General features: G+C 42.6%; 3 protein-coding genes across 15 annotated transcripts in view; 2 read left to right on the top strand and 1 right to left on the bottom strand.

Annotated features, from left to right (window-relative positions):
• Positions 1 to 10354, bottom strand: part of LOC105466028 (nudix hydrolase 13) — a 41834-nt gene extending 31480 nt beyond the window's left edge. For 6 of the 10 annotated variants that reach the window (XR_011607359.1, XM_071068783.1, XM_071068781.1 and 3 more), the window contains exons 1-2: positions 10245 to 10354; positions 6154 to 6245 (exon numbers count right to left, since the gene is read on the bottom strand). Coding sequence is in view for 6 of the 10 variants with exons in the window: in XM_071068783.1 (XP_070924884.1) it covers positions 6154 to 6236 (83 nt within the window). In the remaining 4 variants the exon portion in view is untranslated. Of the gene's footprint in view, positions 1 to 154; positions 225 to 6153; positions 6246 to 8860; positions 8953 to 10160; positions 10180 to 10244 lie in introns of those variants that run through there. The other 4 variants (XM_071068784.1, XM_071068786.1, XM_011714850.3 and 1 more) reach the window with 3 other exon arrangements.
• The window catches only part of LOC105466029 (ecdysoneless cell cycle regulator), a 58130-nt gene extending 47587 nt beyond the window's left edge, over positions 1 to 10543 (top strand). For both annotated transcript variants that reach the window (XM_071068768.1, XM_071068766.1), the window contains one exon: positions 10281 to 10543. In XM_071068768.1, the coding sequence (XP_070924869.1) occupies positions 10281 to 10402 (122 nt within the window). In that variant the 3' untranslated portion in view covers positions 10403 to 10543. The remainder of the gene's footprint in view (positions 1 to 10280) is intronic.
• A 255-nt stretch (positions 10544 to 10798) lies between these two features.
• Positions 10799 to 24907, top strand: part of LOC105466027 (prolyl 4-hydroxylase subunit alpha 1) — a 101889-nt gene continuing 87780 nt past the window's right edge. Inside the window, exon 1 of one of the 3 annotated variants that reach the window (XM_071068776.1) lies at positions 10799 to 10904. The gene's annotated coding sequence lies outside the window, so the exon portion shown is untranslated. Of the gene's footprint in view, positions 10905 to 23752; positions 23982 to 24907 lie in introns of those variants that run through there. The other 2 variants (XM_071068775.1, XM_071068774.1) reach the window with 2 other exon arrangements.

Below are 24907 nucleotides of genomic sequence, written 5' to 3'. Positions count from 1 at the left end.
ATAAATATTTATTGAATTGAACTTCAAGGGTAATAAATATTTACTGAATTGACCTTCAAGGTACTCTGCCAATATTACACTGTGAGGCAAGAATTTACATGCAGTGGAGTGAAAGGAAAACAAGTACAGTGATAAAACATCAACCACAAAATACCTAGAGATGGGAACAGACTTTCACAGCAGACAAAGAGTAAACACTGTATCTTCAGTGACCCTCATTCAATCTAGGGAAGATAAAGAACAAATTTTACCTTCAATGTACCCTTATTTCAAACATCTAGATCCCAAAGTAGATACCATTAACTCCTTATCTCTAGCACAGAGAGCACCTGGCCGGGCGCAGTGGCTCACACCTGTAATCCCAGCACTTTGGGAGGCCAAGGCAGGTGGATCACGAAGTCAGGAGTTCAAGACCAGCCTGGCCAATATGGTGAAACCCTGTCTCTACTAAAAATACAATAATTAGCTGAGCATGGTGGCACACGCCTGTAGTCCCAGCTACTCAGGAGGCTGAGACAGAAGAATCATTTGAACCTGGGAGGCGAAGGTTGCAGTGAGCAGAGATCACGCCACTGCACTCCAGGCTGGGTGACAGAGCAAGACTCCGTCTCAAAAAAAAAAAAAAAAAAAGACAAAGGGAGCACTGATGAAACCTATACTTAACCTATTTAATAAGGATAGTATTTTCATTTTCTTTTTTTTTTTTTTTTTTGAGACAGAGTCTCACTCTGTCACCCAGGCTGGAGTGCAGTGGCATGATCTCGGCTGACTGCAGCTTCTGCCTCTCAGGTTCAGCCAATTCTCGTGCCTCAGCCTCCCGAATACCTGGGATTACAGGCATGCTCCAGCTAATTTTCGTATTTTAGTAGAGGTGGGGTTTCATCATGTTGGCCAGGCTGGTTTCGAACTCCTGACCTCAAGTGATCTGCCCTCGGCCTCCCAAAGTGCTGGGATTTACAGGCGTGTGCCACCGTGCCCAGCCATAGTATTTTCAGTAGCCAAAATGAAAATGTGGAAAAAGGGAACATCCTCCTATTCTTGGTTTCTCAAAAAAAGGCAATAGTAATGGGGTAAGTACCAGGCTTTTCCAGTACCTTCATTAAGGGTGGGCTGAGTCTCTCCCTTCAAATCCTTGTGAATAGCAGGGACAGAATGCAGATTCCCCTGGGGCCTTGGGGTTAGCCATTTTTGCCTGTCAAAAGCCCTAAAACAGACACTCAGGTAAAAACTGGCTGCTTTTGTCAAGTTGGAAAAATAGTTTGCAGATATTTCCTGTGGGATCTGAGAACTCTTGTAATACTAGTAGGCAGAGCTGGCTCAACATGAAAATAAAAAGCAAAAAGACAAATGCACCTAGTGGTATCTTTCAGAACCTATTCTGACTGTGATAAAAGGGGTTACAATGAGCTCTTTATAAATAGAAGACAAAAGAAACCTGATCTTTTAAGACTTGTGATATTTTTAAACTTATTATGAGTCACTGTAGCCTCCTGGGGCAAAGACTCAATGCATGTCAAAGGAGAGACATGTGTCACTCAGAAGTTACCAAATATAAACAATAGAACAAACACTGCTGCCATCGTAAAAGAACAGAAAGAGTGGTACAACCTGTACTTGCCCTGATGACCCTAAAAAGCAAAACACCTACAAAAACACCCAGGTTAAGGTCTTAGACCCAAGGCCTTACTGGAACTGGAATTGAGATCCAAAAGTTCCTTACACTCCTCTGGATCAGGAACTCTTATTTTCAAAAATTTATTTTCCCTTTTCAGTTATAATAGTATGGAAATTGCTACGATGATCAAAGCTGAAAATATTTAGATTATTTTAAAACAAAGTTTTTCCTTATTTTAACAGTAAAAAATAGTCTTTAATAATCAGAATATACAGTTGTCAATTTTTTTAAAAGGAAATCATCAAAATCCCACCACTCAGGGATAATCACTGTTTACACCTTGGAATTCTCTTAAGTGATTAATATTACATATCAATACATATATATTTAGAATCCATCAAACCTACTAATTTGTAGCCTTTTTTCTTAAACATATGTAAACATTTTCACATCATATTCTTTATTGATAGACTTTTATTCTTTTCTCTGTTTTTGTTTTGAGACAGAATTTCGCTCTTGTTTTCCAGGCTGGAGTGCAGTGGCGTGATCTCGGCTCACTGCAAACTCTGCCTCCCGGGTTCAAGTGATTCCCTTGCCTCAGCCTCCCAAGTAGCTGGGATTACAGGTGTCCGCCACCACACCTAGCTAATTTTTGTATTTTTAGTAGAGATGGGGTTTTGCTATGTTGGCCAGGCTGGTCTCGAACTCCTGACCTCAGGTGATCCACCCATTTTGGCCTCCAAAGTGCTGGGATTACAGGTGTGAGCTACCGTGCCTGGCCTCATTATTTTTATTCATTCTTTTTTTTTTTTTTTTTTTTTTTTTTGAGACGGAGTCTGGCTCTGTCGCCCGGGCTAGAGTGCAGTGGCCGGATCTCAGCTCACTGCAAGCTCCGCCCCCCGGGTTTACGCCATTCTCCTGCCTCAGCCTCCCGAGTAGCTAGGACTACAGGCGCCCGCCGCCTCGCCCGGCTAGTTTTTTGTATTTTTTAGTAGAGACGGGGTTTCACCGTGTTCGCCAGGATGGTCTCGATCTCCTGACCTAGTGATCCGCCCGTCTCGGCCTCCCAAAGTGCTGGGATTACAGGCTTGAGCCACCGCGCCCAGCCTATTCATTCTTAAATAGATTTATTTAATCACTTTTTTTTTTTTTGAGACAGAGTCTTGCTCTGTCGCCCAGGCTGGAGTGCAGTGGCCGGATCTCAGCTCACTGCAAGCTCCGCCTCCCGGGTTCACACCATTCTCCTGCCTCAGCCTCCTGAGTAGCTGGGACTACAGGCACCCGCCACCTCGCCCGGCTAGTTTTTTGTTTTTGTTTTTGTTTTTTTTTTAGTAGAGATGGGGTTTCACCGTGTTAGCCAGGATGGTCTCCATCTCCTGACCTCATGATCCGCCCGTCTCGGCCTCCCAAAGTGCTGGGATTACAGGCTTGAGCCACTGCGCCCGGCCTATTTAATCACTTTAACATACTTAAACTCTATTCAATAATCATGTTACTATTCTTGGCTGGGCGCTGTGGCATACTCCTGTAATCCCAGCACTTTGGGAGGCCAAGGCGGGTGGATCACAAGGTCAAGAGATAGAGACCATCCTGGCCAACATGGTGAAACCCTGTCTCAACTAAAAATACAAAAATTAGCTGGGTGTGGTGGCATGCATCTGTAGTCCCAGCTACTCGGGAGGTTGAGGCAGGAGAATCACTTCAACTGGTGAGGCAGAGGTTGCAGTGAGCCAAGATCATGTCACTGCAGTCCAGCCTGGCAACATAACAGGACTCCGTCTCAAAAAAAAAAAAAAAAAAATTCTTGTAGTTTGTTAAAGGAGTACAAGCAACCTAAACATCCAACATCTGAAACAAGTGTCACAATTTTGTTGTTTGTTCACCCTTGTTCATGTAGGATTTTATGCTTATGTGCTTCTAATTTTTTTTTTTTTTTTTTGAGACACTCTATCACGCAGGCTGGAGTGCAGTGACATGATCTCGGCTCATTGCAACCTCCACCTCCCAGGTTCAAGTGACTCTCCCACCTCAGCCTCCTGAGTAGCTGTAACTACAGGTACACGCCACCATACCTGGCTAATTTTTCTATTTTTAGTAGAGATAGGGTTTCACCATGTTGGCCAACCTGGTCTCAAATTCCTGACCTCAAGTGATCTGCCCACCTTGGCTTCCCAAAGTGCTGGGATTACAGGTGTGAGCCACTGCACCCAGCCTTTATATGCCTCTAAATTTTGGACTGGGCACTCATGCTTGGTAGGGCTTTATATGTAGGAATCACTGGTTGTGAGTATATACTTCCTAAGGAGTTTTATATTTGTGTTTACATGGTGCCCCAGGGGTATTTTCAGTCCAAGGTTACTACTTAAATTCATTTCTTAGGCTGGGCATGGTGGCTCATGCCTATAATCCCAGCACTTTGGGAGGTAGAGGCAGGAGGATTGCTTGAGCCCAGGAGTTTAAGACTAGCCTGGGCAACATAGCAAGACCCTAGCTTACAAACAATAAAAAAAATATTGGCCGGGCGCAGTGGCTCACGCCTGTAATCCCAGCACTTTGGGAGGCTGAGGCAGGCAGATCACGAGGTCAGGAGATTGAGACCATCCTGGCTAACAGGGTGAAACCCTGTCTCTACTAAAAATACAAAAAATTAGCCGGGTGTGCTGGTGGGTACCTGTAGTCCCAGCTACTCGGGAGGCTGAGGCAGGAGAATGGTGTGAACCCAGGAGACGGAGCTTGCAGTGAGCCGAGATCGTGCCACTGCACTCCAGCTTGGGCAACAGAGCAAGACTCCGCCTCAAAAAAAAAAAAAAATATATATATATATATATGCGCATGCCAGGCATGGTGGTGCACAAGTAGCTTCGCATGTGATCCTAGCTACTTGGTGGGAGAATTGATTCAGCCTGGGAGGTTGACGCTGCAGTGAGCTATGATCATACCACTGCACTCCAGCCTGTGTGACAGAGCAAGATCCTGTCTCAAAAAGAAAAAAAAGAAAAAAAAAATTATTTCTTAGGTTAAGGGTTCTAGGACCACACCACACAGATAGTATAAATTTAACCCCCAAAAGTGTATGAAAGCAGTCTAGTGATTTCAAATTCACAGATTTCTAATTTCTCCAGGCTGAGACAAAAAAGTCTTTATCATCTTCATGTGCTATTGTAGATTTTTATTTCCTACTCTACCTTTCACTGAAGTTTAGTTCTTGGGGAGAGGGGGTGGGGTTATCTACCTTATTTACAGGAAACTTCATGAAATATTATTCCATACAGTTTTTCTCATCTGAAGTGACAGGTATAGAACAATATAGTTTTAACATGTTTATTATTCTATTATAGTACCTTAATTTACTTAATTTCTCCCTTACTGTTCATTCATTCAACAGTACTTTAGTGCCTACCATGTGCCAGGCACTGTTTTATGAAGTAGGGGTACCACAGTGGAAAGACAAAGTCTGATCTTAATAGAACTTATATTCAAGTGTGTGAGATATTTTAGATATCATTGGATATTTAGTTTAAAATTTTTTGGCCAGGTGTGGTGTCTCATGCCTGTAATCCCAACACTTTGGGAGGTCAAGGCAGGTGGATTGCCAGAGTTCAGGAGTTCAGACCAGCATGGACAACATGGCAAAACTCTGTCTCTACACAAAGATACAAAAATTAGCCAGGCATGGTGGCATGTGCCTGTAGTCCCAGCTACTTGGGGTTTGAGGTGGGAGGATCACTTGACCCCAGGAGATCAAGGCTGCAGTGAGCCAAGATCGTACCACTGCACTTCAGCCTGACAGAGTGAGACTCCATCTCTAAAAAAATTTAAAAAATACTTTTTTTATGTTTACTGGTTTATTATAAAGGATATTACAAAGGATACAAATAAAGAGATGCATTTAGGCCAGGTATGTGGGGGGAGGGTGTGGAGCTTCCATGCCTCCCTGGGTGCGCCACCCTCCAGGAACTTCCATGTGTTCAGCTATCCAGAGGCTCTCTGAACCCTGTCCTTTTGGGTTTTTATGGAGGCTTCATTACATAGGCATGATTGACAACCATGTAGAAATGTGATTGGACAAAATGGTTATGATTTCATACTAACAGACTGACCGGAAACCCAGCAATGTCTGTCTCTTCAGGTTCTCCTTGGCCTCTCTGTGCAGCCTTCCTTCCTCCAGAGTATGGGGCACAACCCTCTCTGGAATTAGGGTCTTTGGACCCACAATCAGATTTAGAGTCCTGCCATGGGCAGGTAAAAGGAGGACAGGAGAAGGTACAAGAGATTTTGTTTCCTGAGGCCTGCCCCTGAGGTCTAAAGTGCCCCACATTATAACAAAAGACTGTAATAAGGGCCATAGGAATTATGAGCCAGAAAACACAGATGAATATATATATACACACATATATATACACACATACACACACACAAACATAATATATAATGTATATATAATAATCATAAACCTAATTATATATGTAAAATCATAATATCACAATAATTTAATGGGCCATACAGAATAATCAAAGCTCAGGTTGGCTAAAACTCACCGTGTCTTAGTAACATAGGTTGACAGCAGCCTATAGCACCAAAAAAATTTTCTCCTGCAAGCTATTCCACAATACAGGAACATTGTCAGGTCCTTAGGAAAAAAAACAGGAGTTTTAAAAAAAAGTCATAATATGAAATTTAAAGTAATGAATTGCCAAGAGGGTTATATTTTATGCCAGGATGGGATCACTTTGTAATATTAAGGAAAGACAAACTCAATAGGAGTCAGGTGATCTTGTTTCTAAATTGCATTTCTACCCCTAAGTAGCTATGGGATCTCAACATTTCAGTACTTCTTTCGTCATCTAGAAAACTGAAACCTGTTCTACCCACCTAGAATAAGAATGAAGTAGAAGGAATCCTGTAGACAAGAATATATAGGGCTGGGCACAGTGGTTCACTTCTGTAATCCCAGCACTTTAGGAGGCCAAGGTGGGTAGATCACGAGGTCAGGGGTTCAAGACCAGCCTGACTAACATGGTGAAACCCCCGTCTCTACTAAAAATACAAAAATTAGCTGGGCGTGGTGGCGCCCGCTAATCCCAGCTACTCAGGAGGCTAAGGCAGGAGAATTGCTTGAACCTGGGAGGCGGAGGTTGCAGTGAGCTGGGATAGCACCACTGCCCTCCAGCCTGGGCGACAGAGCAAGACTCTGTCTCAAAAAAAAAAAAAAAAAAGATAAGAATATATAAAGTCACAGCATTAGGACATTTTTACAGAAGGCAGCTATGCAAATTCACATGGATCCAAGATATTTTCTATTTTTCTGTAGCTCATTGGGAAAGAAAAAAAAAACGGTAACTAAAGAATCCATTCTGGCAGAGATGGTCCCTTTAAATTGTGTATCAGTATTTTATTCCCCATGAAAAGTACCTTTCACATTGGCAGTAAAAAAAAGTCAAGAATTCATTACAGTTAAATAACCAACCACCCTTTTCACTGTGTCTGAGGAAAGCAAGCTTTGACACTAAATGACTGAAGAACATCTAAAATTTAGTCCTGCTTCTTGGTTGCATAATTATGAATCACTGATGATGAATCCTTGGACAGTTTTGGCTACAATCTATGTCCTAGCCATGAGTAAAATATATTTAGCAAATGACATTCAACAAAGTATTTATTGAGTACTGACTTTATTCAGGGTCCCTTAAAGAACACAAAAATATAAAGGATGGAAATCCCTGCCCTCAAGGAACTCTAGCAGGAGAGAGAAAACAAATAGATAGCCAGCTTTCACAGAAGGCAGTATGCAATATGTGGGTTGCAAAGCACTCTAGGAGGTTGTTAAAAGTATTATTCCTACTTTAATAACCCCAAAACTAGTGTGATATACTAGAAAAAATGTATTTAAAGTCATTATTTCTGGTTCATACACCACTCAGAATGTAAACTCGTATGATTTTTTACAGGTTGATTTGGAAATATCTATTAAAGTGTCAAATCATAAGCCTTTTTCCTCAGCAATTCCATGTTTAGGAAATTTACCCTAGGAAGGAAAGGATATGTACAAGAATGTTAGCTGAAAATTATGATAAAATGGATTAATACGTGACTTAAGAACAAATAGAAGGGCTGGGTGCGGTCCCTCACGCCTGTAATTCCAGCACTTTGGGAGGCCGAGGCGGGCAGATCACCTGACGTCAGGAGTTCAAGACCAGCCTGACCAACATGGAGAAACTCTGTCTCTACTAAAAATACAAAATTAGGTGGGCGTGATGGCACATGCCTGTAATTCCAGCTACTCGGGAGGCTGAGGCAGGAGAATTGCTTGAACCTAGAAGGCAGAGGTTGCAGTGAGTCGAGATCGTACCATTGCACTCCAGCCTGGATGACAAGAGCAAAACATTGTCTCAAAAAAAAAAAAAAAAGAAAAAGAACAAATAGAAAATAATATAACAGTGAAAAAATATATATAGTAACAGGGAGAGATACTTAGAATATATTATTAAGTAAACAAAAAAAGCAAGGAGGACATGGAGGAGATACTAGTCAAAGTGTACAAAGTTTCAGTGAGGATGAATAAATTCTGGATATCTATTGTGCTGGTGTGGTAACTATAGTTCATAATGTATTGTATACTTGGAAATTACTAAGAAAGTAGATATTAAATGTTCTCAACACAAACTATGTGAGGTGATGGATATATTAATTTGCTAGATTTAATCATTTCACAATGCATACCTGTATCAAAATATCACATTGTAAACTATAAATATATACATTTTTTGGTCAATTATACCTTAATAAAGCTGGAGAAAAAACAAGAACAGTTGGTTAACATGACCTAATTAATTTATAAAGAAAAGGACACAGACATACCAATATACATAAATTATATGTATTTAATTATATTTTTCTTTCTTTTCTTTTTTTTTTTTTTTTTTTGAGACCGAGTTTTGCTCTTGTTGCCCAGGCTGGAGTGCAATGGGACAATCTCGACTCACTGCAACCTCCACCTCCCGGGTTCAAGCGATTCTCCTGCCTCAGCCTCCCAGGTAGCTGGGATTACAGGCATGCACCACCACGCCCAGCTAATTTTGTAATTTTTTAGTAGAGACAGGGTTTCTCCATGTTGGTCAGGCTGGTCTCGAACTCCTGACCTCCGGTGATCTGCCTGCCTCGGCCTCCCAAAGTGCTGGGATTACAGGCATGAGCCACCACCCCTGGCCTTATTTATATTTTTCAAATGACTAGAAGTATACATACCAAACTGTTAAGAGTGACTAATTTGGGGGAGTGGGATGACGATAAAGATTGAAAACGGTGCCGGTAATTTTTGCTTTATTCATTTTTCTGTACTGAAAAAAAAAAAAAAAAAAAAAAGCCATGTGTACTTACTCCTTTTAAGACAAAAGAAAAGCCTAATAAAATAGTAGTTCCTGAGACTAACTGGTTAATGGGGCTACCTCCATGCCACTGTTACCCCAAAACACCTCACCATATTCCGTGAGCCAAAGGGAATTCATTTGGTGAGTTTCTTGGACCCTGGGAACTGTTGCCAGATGTTTTGCCTAGTTTCTGCTACTAAATTAAGCTTAGCCAGTTGTAGATTATCATGGCCTGCTGATTCATGAGCTGATGGTCACAGAGCTATTCATGTTGTTAAAAGTACAATGTTTGATAGAGATGAAAGGTAATAGCAGTCTTACCCAGCTACTAAATGATGAGGCAAGGTGCTTTAACATTAATAGTTTCTCTGAACCCCCCATAACAAATGATTCACACATGTTTCTTATCCTGTTCATCTTTCCAGAAGAAAGATTAATTAAGCACTAGAGCGTGACAAAAAAGCTCATCTTGAATCTAGTGGTTACTTCCACCGAGAAGAGGCCAGGTTCCCTAGTATTTAAGAGAGCTCTTTTAGGCCGGGCGCGATGGCTCACGCCTGTAATCCCAGCACTTTTGAGAGGCCGAGGCGCGCGGATCACGAAGTCAGGGGATCGAAACCATCCTGGCTAACACGATGAAAACCCATCTCCGTTAAAAACACAAAAAAATTAGCCGGGCGTGGTGGCGGGCGCCTGTAGTCCCGGCTAATCGGGAGGCTGAGGCAGGAGAATGGCGTGAACCCGGGAAGCGGAGCTTGCAGAGAGCGGAGATCGCCTCACTGCACTCCAGTCTAGGCGACAGAGTGAGACTCCGCCTCAAAAAAAAAGAGCTCTTTTTAGAGTCCATTTCTCCACGACTGTGGACCTCCATGGGATGGGGAAATATGGAGAACTGAGGAACCACGGGGAAACAACTTTGAAGGTCTCACTGACCTGCTTTATAGTTTGCTTTCTAAAGAATATTTTTTCCTCCCTTTAAAAAAAAAATAAAAATTAAGGCACAATGTGAGAAGTTAGCAAGTTGCATTTTTAAATGACTCTCCAAAAAAGTATCAGAAAATTATTAGCTGTGGTTACTGAGGTAGCTCCACACTTATGAGGCAAAACTATGGTTATATCCGTGGTTTTTGCAAAAAGGAAGAGATTAAGCTAAAATGTTAAAATGCTGTGACCACGACCTTTTTTCAAGTTCTGATCATGCCTCCCTGTGAAGTCCTTCCTGCACTTAGAAGCTGAGCAGGTTTCTGTTTCACTGTACTCACTCTGAATTCTTTTCGGGGCACCTTCCTATTCCTCAGGAATCAGCACAAAGGAGGAAACCAAATGTTCACGTTCAACGGCTTCCGTTCCCCAGAAGGACCATTGCAGCTTCTGCCACACTTCCCAGAATCCTCGTAGAGATGCACTCTGGGACTTGTAGTTCAGTTACCAGGCATGCCGCCGTGTTCTCCAACTGCAAGTTAACCATGATTGTCAAAAGCATGAACATCTAAGATCTTATTACCAAGAGAACTACTGTATCCTTGGAGAAAGTAAACTAGTATTAGATCCGTTTTTTAATTTAAAAAAGATAAAGTCATTAAGTCCACCCTCGTACACAGAAGGCATATATTATGAGGCTGGAGAGAGGATGAAGTAGGGGTGGGAATTAAATACCTTTCAACCTTAGTATGTCTTAGTTCTCTCTCTGCACACTTTAGAACTAGCTCTAAAATTTCATAAAGTTCTTCCAATTTAAAAGGATGGGACTCTGTATAGGTATGTATAGATATGTTTGAATTTATGGTAGGATTCATTTCTTGATCAGAGGAAGAACATTCCATTTGACTGGAAGCAGTCTCCTAGCAGTGTGTCCGGAATTGGTTCCTTCTGGTGGGATCTTGGTCTCGCTGACTTCAAGAATGAAGCTGCAGAGCTTTGTGGTGAGTGTTACAGCTCTTAAACGTGGCATGGACCCGAAGAGTGAGCAGCAGCAAGATTTATTGTGAAGAGCAACAGAACAAAGTTTCCACAGCGTGGAAGGGGACCTGAGCAGGTTGCCACTACTGTCTGGGGTGCAGCTATTATTCCCTTATTTGTCCCTGCCCACATCCTGCTGACTGGTCCATTTTACAGAGTACTGATTGGTCCATTTTACAGAGTGCTGATTTGTGCATTTACAATCCTTTAGCTAGACACAGAGTGCTAATTGGTGCATTTTTACAGAGTGCTGATTGGTGCATTTACAATCTTTTAGCTAGACACAGTGCTGATTGGCGCATTTACAATCCTTTAGTTAGACACAGAGTGCTGATTGGTGTGTTTTTACAGAGTGCTGATTGGTGCGTTTACAATCCTCTAGCTAGACAGAAAAGTTCTCCAAGTCCCCACTCGACCCAGGAAGTCCAGCTGGCTTCACCTCTCAGCAGAACTACTTGGGTGCTGCTCTCTTCTCATTTTACTACTAAGGTTACTTGCCTATGAGAGAAAACACTGTTTTTTTTTGAGACAGAGTCACTCTGTTGCTCAGGCTGGAGAGAAGTGGTGCAATGTTGGCTTACTGAAACCTCCTCCTCCAGGATTCAAGTGATTCTCCTGCCTCAGCCTCCCGAGTAGCTGGGATTATAGGTGCATGCCACCATGCCCGGCTAATTTTTGTATTTTCAGTAAAGCCAGAGTTTTGCCATGTTGGCCAGGCTGTCTCAAACTTCTGACCTCAAGTGATCCACTCGCCTCGGCCTCCCAAAGTGCTGGGATTACAGGTGTGAGCCACCGCACTTAGCCAAGAGAAGAAGTCCATTCATTCAACATGTGCTTAATGAGTACCCAATGTGCCTAGGACTGTTAGAGAGATATAGAGATATAGAGATAGGATACAGCAGGGAACAAAACATGAAAATCTCTGTCCTCGTGTAACTTACATTCTAGAAGGGGAAACAAACAAGTAAATATACAATGTGTCATGTGGCTATAAAGCTTACGAAGAAAAATAAAGCAAGGTAAGTAGAGGGATTATTTTGCTATTTTATATAGGATGGTCAGCCTCACTGTTAAGATAATATTTAAACAAAGACCCTGAAGAAGGTGATAAATAAACCAAGTTTATAGCTATGGAAAGAGATTTGTAGACAGAGCAAAAGGAGCATATGCAAAGGCACTGGGGTGGGAGTGTGCCTTGCACGTTTTAGGAAAGGTTAGGAAAGAGCATGGTGATCAAAGATGAGATCGGATTAGGCCGGGCACGGTGGCTTATGCCTGTAATCCCAGCACTTTGGGAGGCTGAGGCGGGCACATCATTTGAGGTCAGGAGTTTTAGACCAGCCTGGCCAACATGGAGAAACCCTACTAAAAATACAAAAATTAAGCCAGGTGTGGTGTCGCATACCTGTAGTCCCAGCTACCTGGGAGGCTAAGGCACAAGAATCGCTTGAACCCAAGAGACAGAGGTTGCAGTGAGCTGAGATTGCGCCACTGCACTCCAGCCTGGGTGACACAACGAGACGTTGTCTCAAAAAAATAAATAAATAAATAAATAAATCAGATTGGTTCATTATCCTTAAAGAAGACACAGAAGATTGTAGGGAAACAAGATATAAAGTCAATGGATTCTAAGGAGATGGAGAAACACACTTAAGGGGAAACTGGGGCTCTAATAATTTTAAAAGTCAAAATAACTATTTTTTGTAGTAATTGTTAAGTGCTATAATAATAAAAATAGCTCAGACTGAGCATTTGCTGTGTTCCAGGCACTATGCTAAGTGTCCCACATTTGTCATTAATCCTCACATCCTATGAAATCCGCATTAAAATTTGTACTTTAGGATGCGTGTGGTGGCACACGCCTGTAATCTCAGCACTTTGGGGTCTGAGGTGGGAAGATTGCTTGAGTTCATGAGTTCAAGAAACCAGCCTGAGCAACATGACAAAACACCATCTCTACAAAAAATACAAAAATTAGCCGGGCATGGTGGCACAAGCCTGTGGTCACAGCTACCCAGGAGGCTGAGATAGGAAGATTGCTTGAGCCCAGGAGTGAGCCGAGATCATGCCGCTGCACTCCATCCAGCTTGGTGACAGAGAGACCCTGTCTAAAAAAAAAAAAAAAAAAAAAAAAAAAAAAAAAAAAAAAAAAAAAAAAAAATTGCACATTACAGATGAGAAAATACGGCTTAGAAAAATTAAGTAGGCCAGGCGCAGTAGCTCATGCCTGTAATCCCAGCACTTTGGGAGGCCAAGGCAGATAGATCACAAGGTCAGGAGTTTGAGACCAGCCTGGCCTATATGGTGAAACCCCATCTCTACTAAAAATACAAAAATGAGCCGAGTGTGGTGGCATGCTCTTGTAGTCCCAGCTACTCGCGAGGCTGAGACAGGAGAATCACTTGAACCCAGGAGGCGGAGGTTGCAGTGAGCCAAGATTGTACCACTAGACTGCAGCCTGGGTAAAAGAGCGAAACTCCATCTAAAAAAAAAATAAAAAAGATAAGTAATTTGTCCATATTTACACAGCTAATCAGTAGAAGGGATGGTATATTAACCTAAATCTGTCTTAAGAAATAATCTGTGCTTTTGACCACCATACTCTAGATCTGGATTGTATCTCTGTCTGGGTGTGAGGTAGGGAAATTGAATATAAATATTGGAAAATATTGGAATGATGGAAAAAATCCCATGTTCATAAATAGGAAGGCCTAATTTGGTTAAAATGGCATATTCCCCTAATTGATCTACAGATTCAATGCAATTTCTATTAAAACCTCATTTGGCTTCTTTTGCACAAGCAACAAAGGGAAAAATAAGACATTATCAAAATTTTAGGAACTCTTGTGCTACAAACAATACCATGAAGAATATAGAAGACAACTCATAGAATTGGGAAAAAATTATTGCAAGACATGTATCTGATAAGGGACTTGTATCTAGAATATCTAAAGAACACTTAAACAACACAGTAATAAAAGGATAAACAACCAAATTTAAAAATGAGCAAAGGATCTGAATAGATATATCTTCAAGGAAGATAAAAAATGACCCATAAGCACATGAAAAGATTTGCATGGGAAATGCAAATCAAATCATAATGAGATATCATTTTATACCCAATGGATAGCTACAATCAAAATGCAGATAATGACAAGAAGTGGTGAGGATGTGGTGGAATTGGAATCCTCATACACAGATGGTAAGACTGTAAATGGTGCTGTTGCTTTTGAAAACAGTTTGGTGGTTCCTCGTAAAGTTAAATATAGAGTTACCAAATGACCCAGCAATTTAACTGCTGGGTTTATATTCCCAAGAGAATTGAAAACAAACGTCCACACAAACTTGTAAATTAATTTTGGTGACAGCATTATTCACCATAACCAAAAAAAGTACAAATAACCCAAATAACTATCAACTGATAAATGGAGAAGGAAAAGGTGGCATATCCAACCATACAATGACATTTTTCTGGCAACAAAGAGGAATTATATATACTACAATATGGATAAAGCTTGAAAACATTATGCTAAGTGAAATAATCCAGGCACAAAAGAGTACATATTGTAATCATATGAAATGTTCATAATAGGCAAATATATAGAGACAGCACATTAGTGATCGGCTAGGAATGGGGGCAATTTATATGAAATATACCTAGGGTTGTGATTGCACTTACGTGAAATATTCAGAATAGGCAAATCTATGAGATAAAAAGTGCCTAGGGATGGGGACGAGGTAGTGTTCAAAGATAATGAGGAGTAACTGATAATGGAAACAGGATTTTGGTTTTTATGGGATTTTTTTTTTAAGACAGGATCTTGGCCGGGCGCAGTGGCTAACGCCTATAATCCCAGCACTTTGGGAGGTCAAGGCAGGTGGAATCACGAGGTCAGGAGTTCAAGACCATCTTGGTCAATATGAAGAAACCCCATCACTACTAAAAATACAAAAACTAGCTGGGTATAGTGGCGCGTGCCTGTAATCCCAGCTACTCGGGAGGCTGAGGAAGGAGAATTGCTTGAACTGGGACCCGGGAAGCAGAGGTATCAGTGAGCCGATATTGTGCCACTGCACTGCACTCCAGCCTGGGCAACAGAGTGAGACTCTGTCTCAAAAAAAAAAAAAAGACAGGGTCTCGCTGTGTGGCCCAGGCTGGAGTGCAATGGCGCAATCACGGCTCACTGCGGCCTTAACCTCCCAGGCTCAAGTGATCCAGCTATACTAATTTACATTCCTACCAATGGTGTATGAGAATTCTTTCTCTGTATCTTCACCAGCATTCATTATTGACTGTCTTTTGGATAAAAGCTATTTTAACTGGGGTGAACTGATATCTTGTAGTTTTGATGTGCATTTCTCTGATGATAATGATGTTGAGCATCTTTTTATATAACTGTTGGGGCAAGGTTTATTTTTTACTACACAGACATGAATACAGAAAGTGGAGAAGAATTGGATTTATTAATGCAACCAATCTGCCACAGTAGTTCCATTAAAAGTATTCCTTAAATTGGCCAGGCTCGGTAGCTCACGCCTGTAATCCCAGCATTCTGGGAGGCCTAGGGAGGTGGATCATTTGAGGTCAGGAGTTTGAGAGTAGCCTGGCCAACATGTTGTAACTGTCTCTACTAAAATTACAAAAATTAGCTGGGCTTGGTGGCACGTGCCTGTAATCCCAGCTACTTGGGAGGCTGAGGCAGGAAAATCGCTTGAACCTGGGAGGCAGAGGTTGTAGTGAACTGAGATGGTGCCACTGCCTGTGTGACAAAGGGAGACTCTGACTCAACAACAACAACAAAGTATTTCTTAAATTGATACAGGATATGAAGCAGTGATGTTTCACTTCTGGATTGACTTAAGAACAAACATTAACCTTAGACTAATTATAGATACCACAAGTATATCTCTCTCTCCTTTACTCTTTGCATTAAGATTGGTTATAATTATTTTTTCATTTCATTATTTTCTCAAAGTCACTGAAACAGGTCTAAAATTTACCAGCTTTGGCTCTATGATTAACAAACAACAACAAAATAAAATACCACACAATCGTATATCATACAGTATCCAATGATGATTACTCATATTAATCTGGTACTTCACACTTTTCCAAGAAATTTCAAAATAACATCAATTGACTTTTATAATGTCTTTGTGTGGATGGTGAGGCAAATATTATTATGGCCATTTGGTGAATGAAGAAATTTTTGCATAAAAGTTAAAAGAATTCACTCAGATGCCGTTAATGGTGGACTAGAATCTGGGTTCACTGATTCAACTACTGTTCCTTCCAAATAAGAAGTTATACTTTCTACCAACTTCTGTAATTTTGTGACTGAATGAACTCTAGGTTCTAAACTCTGAGTTTTGCTTCACCAAAGAAAACTGAGATTCCTGGCATTCTTGCCTGGTTTGTTTGAGCTCTTGATAAGTTCATTTGGGTGGAAGAATGCATGGACCAGCCAAGGTCTACAAATCTTTCATATAGCCAACTCAGATTCTGTTTGTTTAGAAGCAGAAGCATTCTTCTGAAATGTAGCCTATTGTTTTGAGTAAAATATTCTTAAAATTTATAAATATTTTCTATGGTTGATAGAATAGCTGTTAGATATCCCACAATAAATTATAGAACTAGAAAATATTTACTATTCAGGGCTCAAACTATTGATATTGAAAGAATAATGTATAGTGAATATATTACTAAGGAAAGATACTAGAAAATGGAAAAGGAGAAAATGGAATCTGCTACACCTGTCATGGTATTCATAACTTTTCACAAACTAAAATTAACCAATATAATTCTAATACCTAATACAATTCCTGGCACATTGCAAGTGCTCAACAAATATTTCTTGAGTGAATGAACAATGTGATATGGAAATCTGCTTCATATGGACAAACCTGTCAATTGGAAGATTGTGTTTCAACCCTGTGAGAGCATCTGTCATTTCAAACCCAGTAAGATTCAAAATCAAACTTTTTAGCTTCTCTACAGACTCAGCTCAATTTCCCAATTTTTATTTTAATTTTTTTTGAGACAGGATCTTGCTCTGTAGCCCAGGTTGGAGTGCAGTGGTGCAATCACAGCTAACTGCAGCCTTTACCTCCCAGCCTCAGGCAACCCTACCACCTCAACCTCCCCAGCAACTGAGACTGCAAGTGGGCGCCACCATGCCTAGATAATTTTTCTATTTTTTTTGTAGAGACAGAGTCTCGCCAAGTTGCTAAGGCTGGTCTCAAATTCCTCGGCTCAAGTGATCCTCCTACCTTGGTCTCCCAAGCCGCTGGTGTTACAGGCATGAGCCACTGTGCTCAGTCCCAGTATTCTTATTTTGGTTGTCGATACCATTATTTTGCCAGTTTTAATTACATCTGCAAAGTTCTTTTGCCATGTATGGTAACATATTCATAGGTTTTCGAAATTAGGATGTGGACATCTTTGAGGGGCCATTATTCTGCCTACCACAGTGAGCATCCCCATTGAGGCCACATGACGTAGGTGGTCTGGCTACCTCACTGCCGCCATCTCCCTCAATGCCAGAGTGCCAGCTTGTTAATGACTAGAATCGTTTCCGGTTTCAGCTACATTCTAGAATCCCTTATGTCTTGATTGTCATGTTCCTGTTCATAAGCAAGGAAGAAGTCTTTATCACTTCTACTCCCAAGGCCCATCCACATGTCCGCTGACATGGCATTCACAGGTAAATCCATCCTCTTACATTGAGTTTCTTCTCTGTTAAAGGTAAACAACATAAGGTTACTCCATTGCTTGAAATACTTTAATGCTTTCCCATTGTACTTGTTACAGTACTTAACAGGTCGGCATGACCTAGCTTTTGCATACCTCTCCAATCTCCTCTCATATGGGTTCCTTCCTTCCTTACTGCATTGCAGCCACGTTGAGTTTCTTTAGCTCCTCAAATGCACCAAGTTGTGTGTGTGTGTGTGTGTGTGTGTGTGTGTGTGTGTGGCTACATGGACCTCACATATAAAGATACACAGTAATATTCTCTCTCTCTAAATTCACACACTTCATCTAGCTAATTCAGTTCTCAGTTTAAATGTCATTTCTATAGTGATACTTTTCTTGTGATATCAATCTAAGCCATGTCCCTTGCATTATTCTTTCCCATAGCACCCTGATGGTTTCATTTTTTTTTTTTTTTTTTGAGACGGAGTTTCGCTCTCGTTGCCCAGGCTGGAGTGCAATGGCACGATCTCAGCTCACTGTAACCTCCGCCTCCAGGGTTCAAGTGATTCTCCTATCATACGATTAGTATGATCACACTACACTCAGCTATTTTTTTTGTTTTTTGTTTTTGTATTTTTAGTAGAGACCGGGTTTCACCGAGATTGATCTCGAACTCCTGACCTCAGGCGATCCGCCCATCTTGGCCTCCCAAAGTGCAGGGATTACAGGTGTGAGCCACTGTGCCCCACCAAACATGCTTATTGGCCATATATATACATATATATATATATATTTTTTTTTTTTTTGAGAGGGAGTCTCATTCTGTTGTCAGGCTGGAGTGCAGTGGCATGATCTTGGCTCACTGCAACCTCTGCCTCCCGGGTTCAAGTGATTCTCCTGCCTCAGCCTCCCAAGTACCTGGGACTGCAGGCACGAGCCCACGACACCCAGCTAATTTTCGTATTTTTAGTAGACACGGGGTTTCACCATGTTGGCCAGGCTGGTCTCAATCTCTTGACCTCATGATCCACCCGCCTTGGCCTCCCAAAGTGCTGGGATTACGGTCGTGAGCCACCATGCCAAGCCTTTTTTTTTTTTTTTTAAAAGATGGAATCTCACTGTGTTACCCAGGCTGGAGGGCAGCTGCATGATCTCAGCTCACTGCAACCTCCACCTCCCGGTTTCAAGTGGTTCTTACACCTCAGCCTCCCAAGTAGCTGGAACTACAGACATGCGCAACCATGTCCATCTAATTTTTCTTTGTGTATATGTATATATTTATTTATTTATTTAATAGAGACGGGGGTTTCGCCATTTGGCCAGGCTGGTCTCGAACTCCTGACCTCAGGTGATCCACCCACCTTGGCCTCCCAAAGTACTGGGATTATAGGTATGAGCCACGCCTGGTTTCCTTATTATTTTCACTTGTCAAATGTGTATGTATGTATATTTGTGTGTGTGCGTTTTTTAATGTTGTACATACATACATACATACATTTTTTTTTCTTTTTTGCTCTGTTGCCCAGGTTGGAGTGCAGTGGTGTGATCTCAGCTTACTGCAACCTCTGCCTCCCAGGTTCAAGCAATTCTCCTATCTCAGCCTCTGGAGTAGCTGGGATTACAGGTGCACACCACCATGCCTGGCTAATTTTTGTATTTTTAGTAAAGGTGGGGTTTCACCATATTAGTCAGGCTGGTCTCAAACTCCTGACCTCAGGTGATCCACCTGCCTCAGCCTCCGAAAGTGCTTGGATTACAGGCGTAAGCCACGGTGCCCAGCTGAAACATACATTTTTATGTTGTAAGTTTCCTTCAAAGGACTCCAAATTCTACAACAGCAGGAATGATGTACCCAGCACTTAGCATAGTCTGGCTTATATGGGCAGGCAATTATTTATGGATGAGTGAATTTCTGTTGCCACAGTACAGGTTTTAATTCTTTTCAACAAAGATTATAAGCTCCTTAAAAGTGGAGATTGTCTAATTAAAGTTTGATCTTCCACAGCTCAGTAGGTAGTGCCTTTGACACAGAAGGTAGGTGTTCTATAAATTTTTTTTTTTTTTTTTTTTTTTTTGAGACAGAGTCTCGCTCTGTCGCCCAGGCTGGAGTGCAGTGGCGCGATCTCGGCTCACTGCAAGCTTCACCTCCCGGGTTCACGCCATTCTCCTGCCTCAGCCTCTTGAGTAGCTGAGACTACAGGCGCCCGCCACCGCGCCCGGCTAATTTTTTGTATTTTTAGTAGAGATAGGGTTTCACTGTGTTAGCCAGGATGGTCTCGATCTCCTGACCTTGTGATCCGCCCACCTCGGCCTCCCAAAGTGCTGGGATTACAGGCGTGAGCCACCACGCCCGGCTCTATAAATATTTATTCTATGAATCTTGGATTACTAACCCAGACTCTCTTTCTCTTCTAATTCACATAGCATATGTGATTGATTAAAGTTCACAACTCATTCTTGGTAATGTCATATACATTATTAGGCTTGTTGTCCAGTTTGGAAAAATCTCCAATAAGCTATTTATTTATTTAGACACAGGGTCTCTTTCTTTTGCCCAGGCTGGAGTGCAGTAGTGAGACCACAGCTTGCTGCATCCTATATCCTGATCATCTAGCCTCAGCCTCCTGAATAGCTGGGACTACAGACACGTATCACCCAATTGATTAAAAAAACTTTCTTTGTAGAGATAAGGTCTCACCATCTTGCCCTGGCTGGTCTCAAACTTCTGGCCTTAATGGATTCTCCCACCTGGGCCTCCCAAAGTTCTGGAATTACCTGGGAGAGCCACCACATCCGCTTCCAATAGATTATTTTATATATGACTTAAAGAGTTCAGGACCCATCAGATTTCTTTAAACTACAGTTTGTTGTGGATGTCCTCATCAAGTTCTGAGAAAAAAATATAAATTTCTTTTTTGGGCAGGGCCCCACAGCTCACGCCTGTTATTTCAGCACTTTAGGAGGCCTAGGCGGAAGGATTGCTTGAACCCAGGAGTTCAAGACCATCCTGGACACATGGTGAGACCCTGTCTCTGCAAACAAAACAAAACCCCACAGAAAACCCAGACGTGGTCGTGCATGCCTGTAGTCCTAGCTACTTGGGAGGTGGGAGGATTGCTGGAGCCCAGTAGTTGGAGGTTACAGTGAGCTATGATCATGCAACTCCACTCCAGCCTGGGTGACAGAGTGAAACCCTGTCTCTTAAAAAAAAAAAAAAAACTTTTTTGGCTAGGTGCTGATAAATGCTAAATCTTTACAATTCTATACATCCAATAATTGGAATAATTTCCCACAGATTAGCTTCAGGTTCCCAAAATTTCAACCCTGCTTCTCTTCTACTATCCACATAGCTTTTGATGCTAGAACATTGGACACATTAAAATAACTTTAAGAGTTCTGGCCCTGCACCTTTGTTTTATAATGCTGGGTGGATCAGCACAATGGGCAATTGGAGTATTCTTAGAAGCCACTGGGACAGCTGGCAATATCTTAACTACACATGGAAGTGACTGTGGGTTATAAAAATATATCCCAGTAAATTCGAACCAAATGTATTCCTAACTCAACTTCCCTTTAGCTAAATTTCAAAAATGTTTGCTTGCCACTCCAACACTAGACAAAGGGAAACATGGTGGAGGAAAGTCACTAAGGACTAAAGATTGTGGTTTAAAATACATTACTTTTACAAATTTTACAAAAGCATAGGACAGTGTAAACATATTACTAGGGACCCTTCCAGGGACTTGGAAAGGGCTAGTGCAAATGACGGCCCCTAAAGTTGAAGCCTCCTTAGCTTCACAGTAAATCTGCTGCAGAGTCTACGGCCATTTTAATTACTGAGTAAACTGTCAACTTTCAGAGTCAGCTCCATGTAGAGCCAGTGAATATGTTCATTACAGCTCCATTTGAGGCAGGTTTTTTTTTTTTTTTTTTTGAGATGGAGTCTGACTCTGTCCCCAGGCTGGAGTGCAATGGTGCGATCTGAGCTCACTGCAACCTCTGCCTCCTGGGTCCAAATGATTCTCCTGCCTCAGCCTCCTGAGTAGCTGGAATTACAGGTGTGTGCCACCACGCCCAGCTAATTTTTGTATTTTTTTTTTTTTTTTTTGAGACGGAGTCTCGCTCTGTCGCCCAGGCTGGAGTGCAGTGGCTGGATCTCAGCTCACTGCAAGCTCCGCCTCCCGGGTTCACGCCATTCTCCTGCCTCAGCCTCCCGAGTAGCTGGGACTACAGGTGCCCGCCACCTCGCCCGGCTAGTTTTTTGTATTTTTTTAGTAGAGACGGGGTTTCACCGTGTTAGCCAGGATGGTCTCGATCTCCTGACCTCGTGATCCGACCGTCTCGGCCTCCCAAAGTGCTGGGATTACAGGCTCGAGCCACCGCGCCCAGCCTAATTTTTGTATTTTTAGTAGAGACGGGGTTTCACCATGTTGGCCAGGATGGTCTCAATCTCTTGACCTTGTGATCCGTCTGCCTCGGCCTCCCAAAGTGCAGCGATTACAGGCGTGAGCCACCACGCGCCCTGCCTCTTTGGTCTCATAATTACTCTACACTCCTAAAAAGTATTGAGGACTCCAAAAAGCTTTTATGTGGATCACGTTTATCAACATTTACTATATTAGGAATTAAAACAAACGTAAAATATTCATTTAAAACAACAATAAACCTGATATATGTTAACATAAAATAAATAACTTTTTTTTTGAGACAGGGTCTGGCCATGTTGCCCAGGCTGATTTTGAACTCCTGGGCTCAGGTATCTTCCCGCCTCGGCCTCCCAAAGTGCTGGGATTACAGGTGTGAGCTACTTCACTTGGCCTAATAACATATTTTTAATGAAAAATAACTATTTTCCAAAGCAAAAGAATTTAGTGAGAAGAATGGCATTATTTTACATTTCTGCAAATCTCCTCAGTGGGCTAATAGAAGATTCTCATATCCACGTCTGCATTCAATCTGTTGCAATATCACAGACATGTAGTCTCTGGAAGACCTCACTGTATTGTTACTAGAGTGAAAAAGGCAAATGAAGTCTTAGTATGAAAATAATTTTGACCTTATGGATTCCCTGACTATACTTTCAGAAGTAATGATTCAGATATAATGATTTAGACATCATTATATCTACTTTTTAGTTGCCTCGTGCTCCCGAAGTACCCTCTCTCTCTTTCTGTAGCTACGTAATCAACCTCACCTCCTGCATTTGAGTCAAATGTTAATTATTGCTATACTTTTTAGCATACATGGAAAACTTTAGAAACCACAATTCTTAATGAATAACAAGTCTTAGCAACTCATTTTTCTGTTTCACTGACAAGGGAAAAATTATCTCCTTCATTGTATTCTCCCTCATAGTACAGGGAGATATAAAGAAACCCTTGGTTTGGGGTTACTTTATAACTAAGGCAAATGTTAGACTAAGATCAAACGCAACATTGGGTGCCTTATATAAATTAATGTTACTGGAGAATCTAATATTTACCAAGTCATTTCTGTGTGTGAGGCACGTACCTCATTTTATTCTCACAAGAAGCTTACGAGATGGATAGTATCGTCATTCCTATTTTACAGATGAGTAAACGGATACGGAGACGTTGTTAACGCCTAGTGTTACACACAGGACTGAGGCAGGATTTGAATTCAGATAACCTGACCCTGGAGCTCTCAGTCTATTATCTACTGATAAGGTATAAAGGTAGGAGATAGAGCAAGGTTAGTATAAAATGAGTGCTGAGATGTGAGAGGGAGTTTAGCAAAGCAAAAAGCCTTTAGGGACAAGACAGCTGAGCTACCAAGACAGAATCTCAATTTTCCACCCTATAAAAATTCTTCTTTAGTTTCTACACTCCCACGTTCCTCTTCTCAATTTTAAGATACTTTATGGCTGGTGGCCTCGTCGCTTAGGCCTGACGCGGACCCTGAAATCAAAGAGGCAAACTGAACAGGAGCGGGGAAACCCCGTGGTAACTACGGTAACGCTGGCGGGGCGAGAACCCTGCGCAGGCGCGTTACATCCCAGGCCCGCTGACCCACACCACGGCGGCCGGTCCCACCCACTCCTCTCAGCCTCAGACTCCACGGGCCGGCCACGGGTGGGGGCAGCAGGGAGGCCCGAGCTTGGCGCCTGCGCAGTCGCCGGAGCGCCGGTGTGATCGAGCTCACGTAGCGAGGGCTGCAGTCGCCTCCTCCCTGGCGCTGCTGTCGCGGCCTAGAGGTTATAAAAGGGCTAACGGGCTCCCTCTGCTGCCCAGTTGCGCCGCCAGCGGGCTGAGGGCAGGAAGTAGCCGCTCCGAGTGGAGGCAACAGGGGACTGAAGAGCGCGCCGCCCTCCTGTCCCACTTTCCAGGTGAGACGCTCCCTCGACCCGGGAGACTGAGGCTGAGGCCACTGGGCAGCCGTGGACCTTTTTGGACAGCTGCGGCGATCCATTCCTCCCAGCTGTGGTGGGACTTCTGGGCCGGGGGTTCCTCAGGTTACCACAGCAGCCTCGGTACCTTCCCCTCGGGAGACTCGGCCCCTCTCCCTGCGCCACGCGACTCCCAGCGACCTTGCTCCTTCGTGCCCCCCTTTCCACCTCCGTCCTCAGTGCGCCTCGGACCGCTTGGGCTGCTGCAGCCTCAGTCCCCGCCCCAGGGACCAGGACTTTCTTGAATTTTCCTTCCCGGGGAGGAATCACCCTGTTGATTTTTTTTTTTTTTTTCCAAGTTTCCCTGCACCTGGTCCTCCCTAACGAGGCTAAGGGGAATGCGAGCGCGGGGCGTGGGTTTTTGACCGCCACAGCCGGAGATGGTTCGCAAGTGGCGGTGGAGAGCGGATTTTAAGGCTTGGAGCTGAATCCGAAACGCGCCAGGCATTTTTGCCCTATCGAAAGTCGCCGGGAGCTGGGGGGACCTCCCCAGAAAGTTCCGGCTGAACTCATCTGTTGCGCGCAGCGGTGCAGTATTAGCAGCCAGACGTAGCCCGGGGCGCCGAGTTTTGTGCTCCTAGCACCGAGGAAGTAGGCTCTCGGGTCACCTCGTCGTCAGGGAAGCTTCCTTCCCTCTTCTTCCCCACAACTTTTTAAAAAAAGAGATAAGAGCTCTTCTCTCAGTCTCTGTCTCTGTGTCTCTCTGGCTCTGTCTCCCGAGAATTTGCAGCTTTTAAAAGTCCACATCAGTCCAACAAATTACATGGTTGTGTGAGGATTTTGAGTTGGATTACATGGCTGGCCCCCGGATGTATGTTTCAATGGGGAGGAAGGATGGTATGATAACTATGAGTCTCTTTCTCCTA

The sequence above is a fragment of the Macaca nemestrina genome, chromosome 9 (genome assembly GCF_043159975.1).
Source record: "Macaca nemestrina isolate mMacNem1 chromosome 9, mMacNem.hap1, whole genome shotgun sequence".
In the NCBI taxonomy this organism is placed as follows: domain Eukaryota; kingdom Metazoa; phylum Chordata; class Mammalia; order Primates; family Cercopithecidae; genus Macaca; species Macaca nemestrina.
This window is presented reverse-complemented; position numbering and strand designations above follow the sequence as displayed.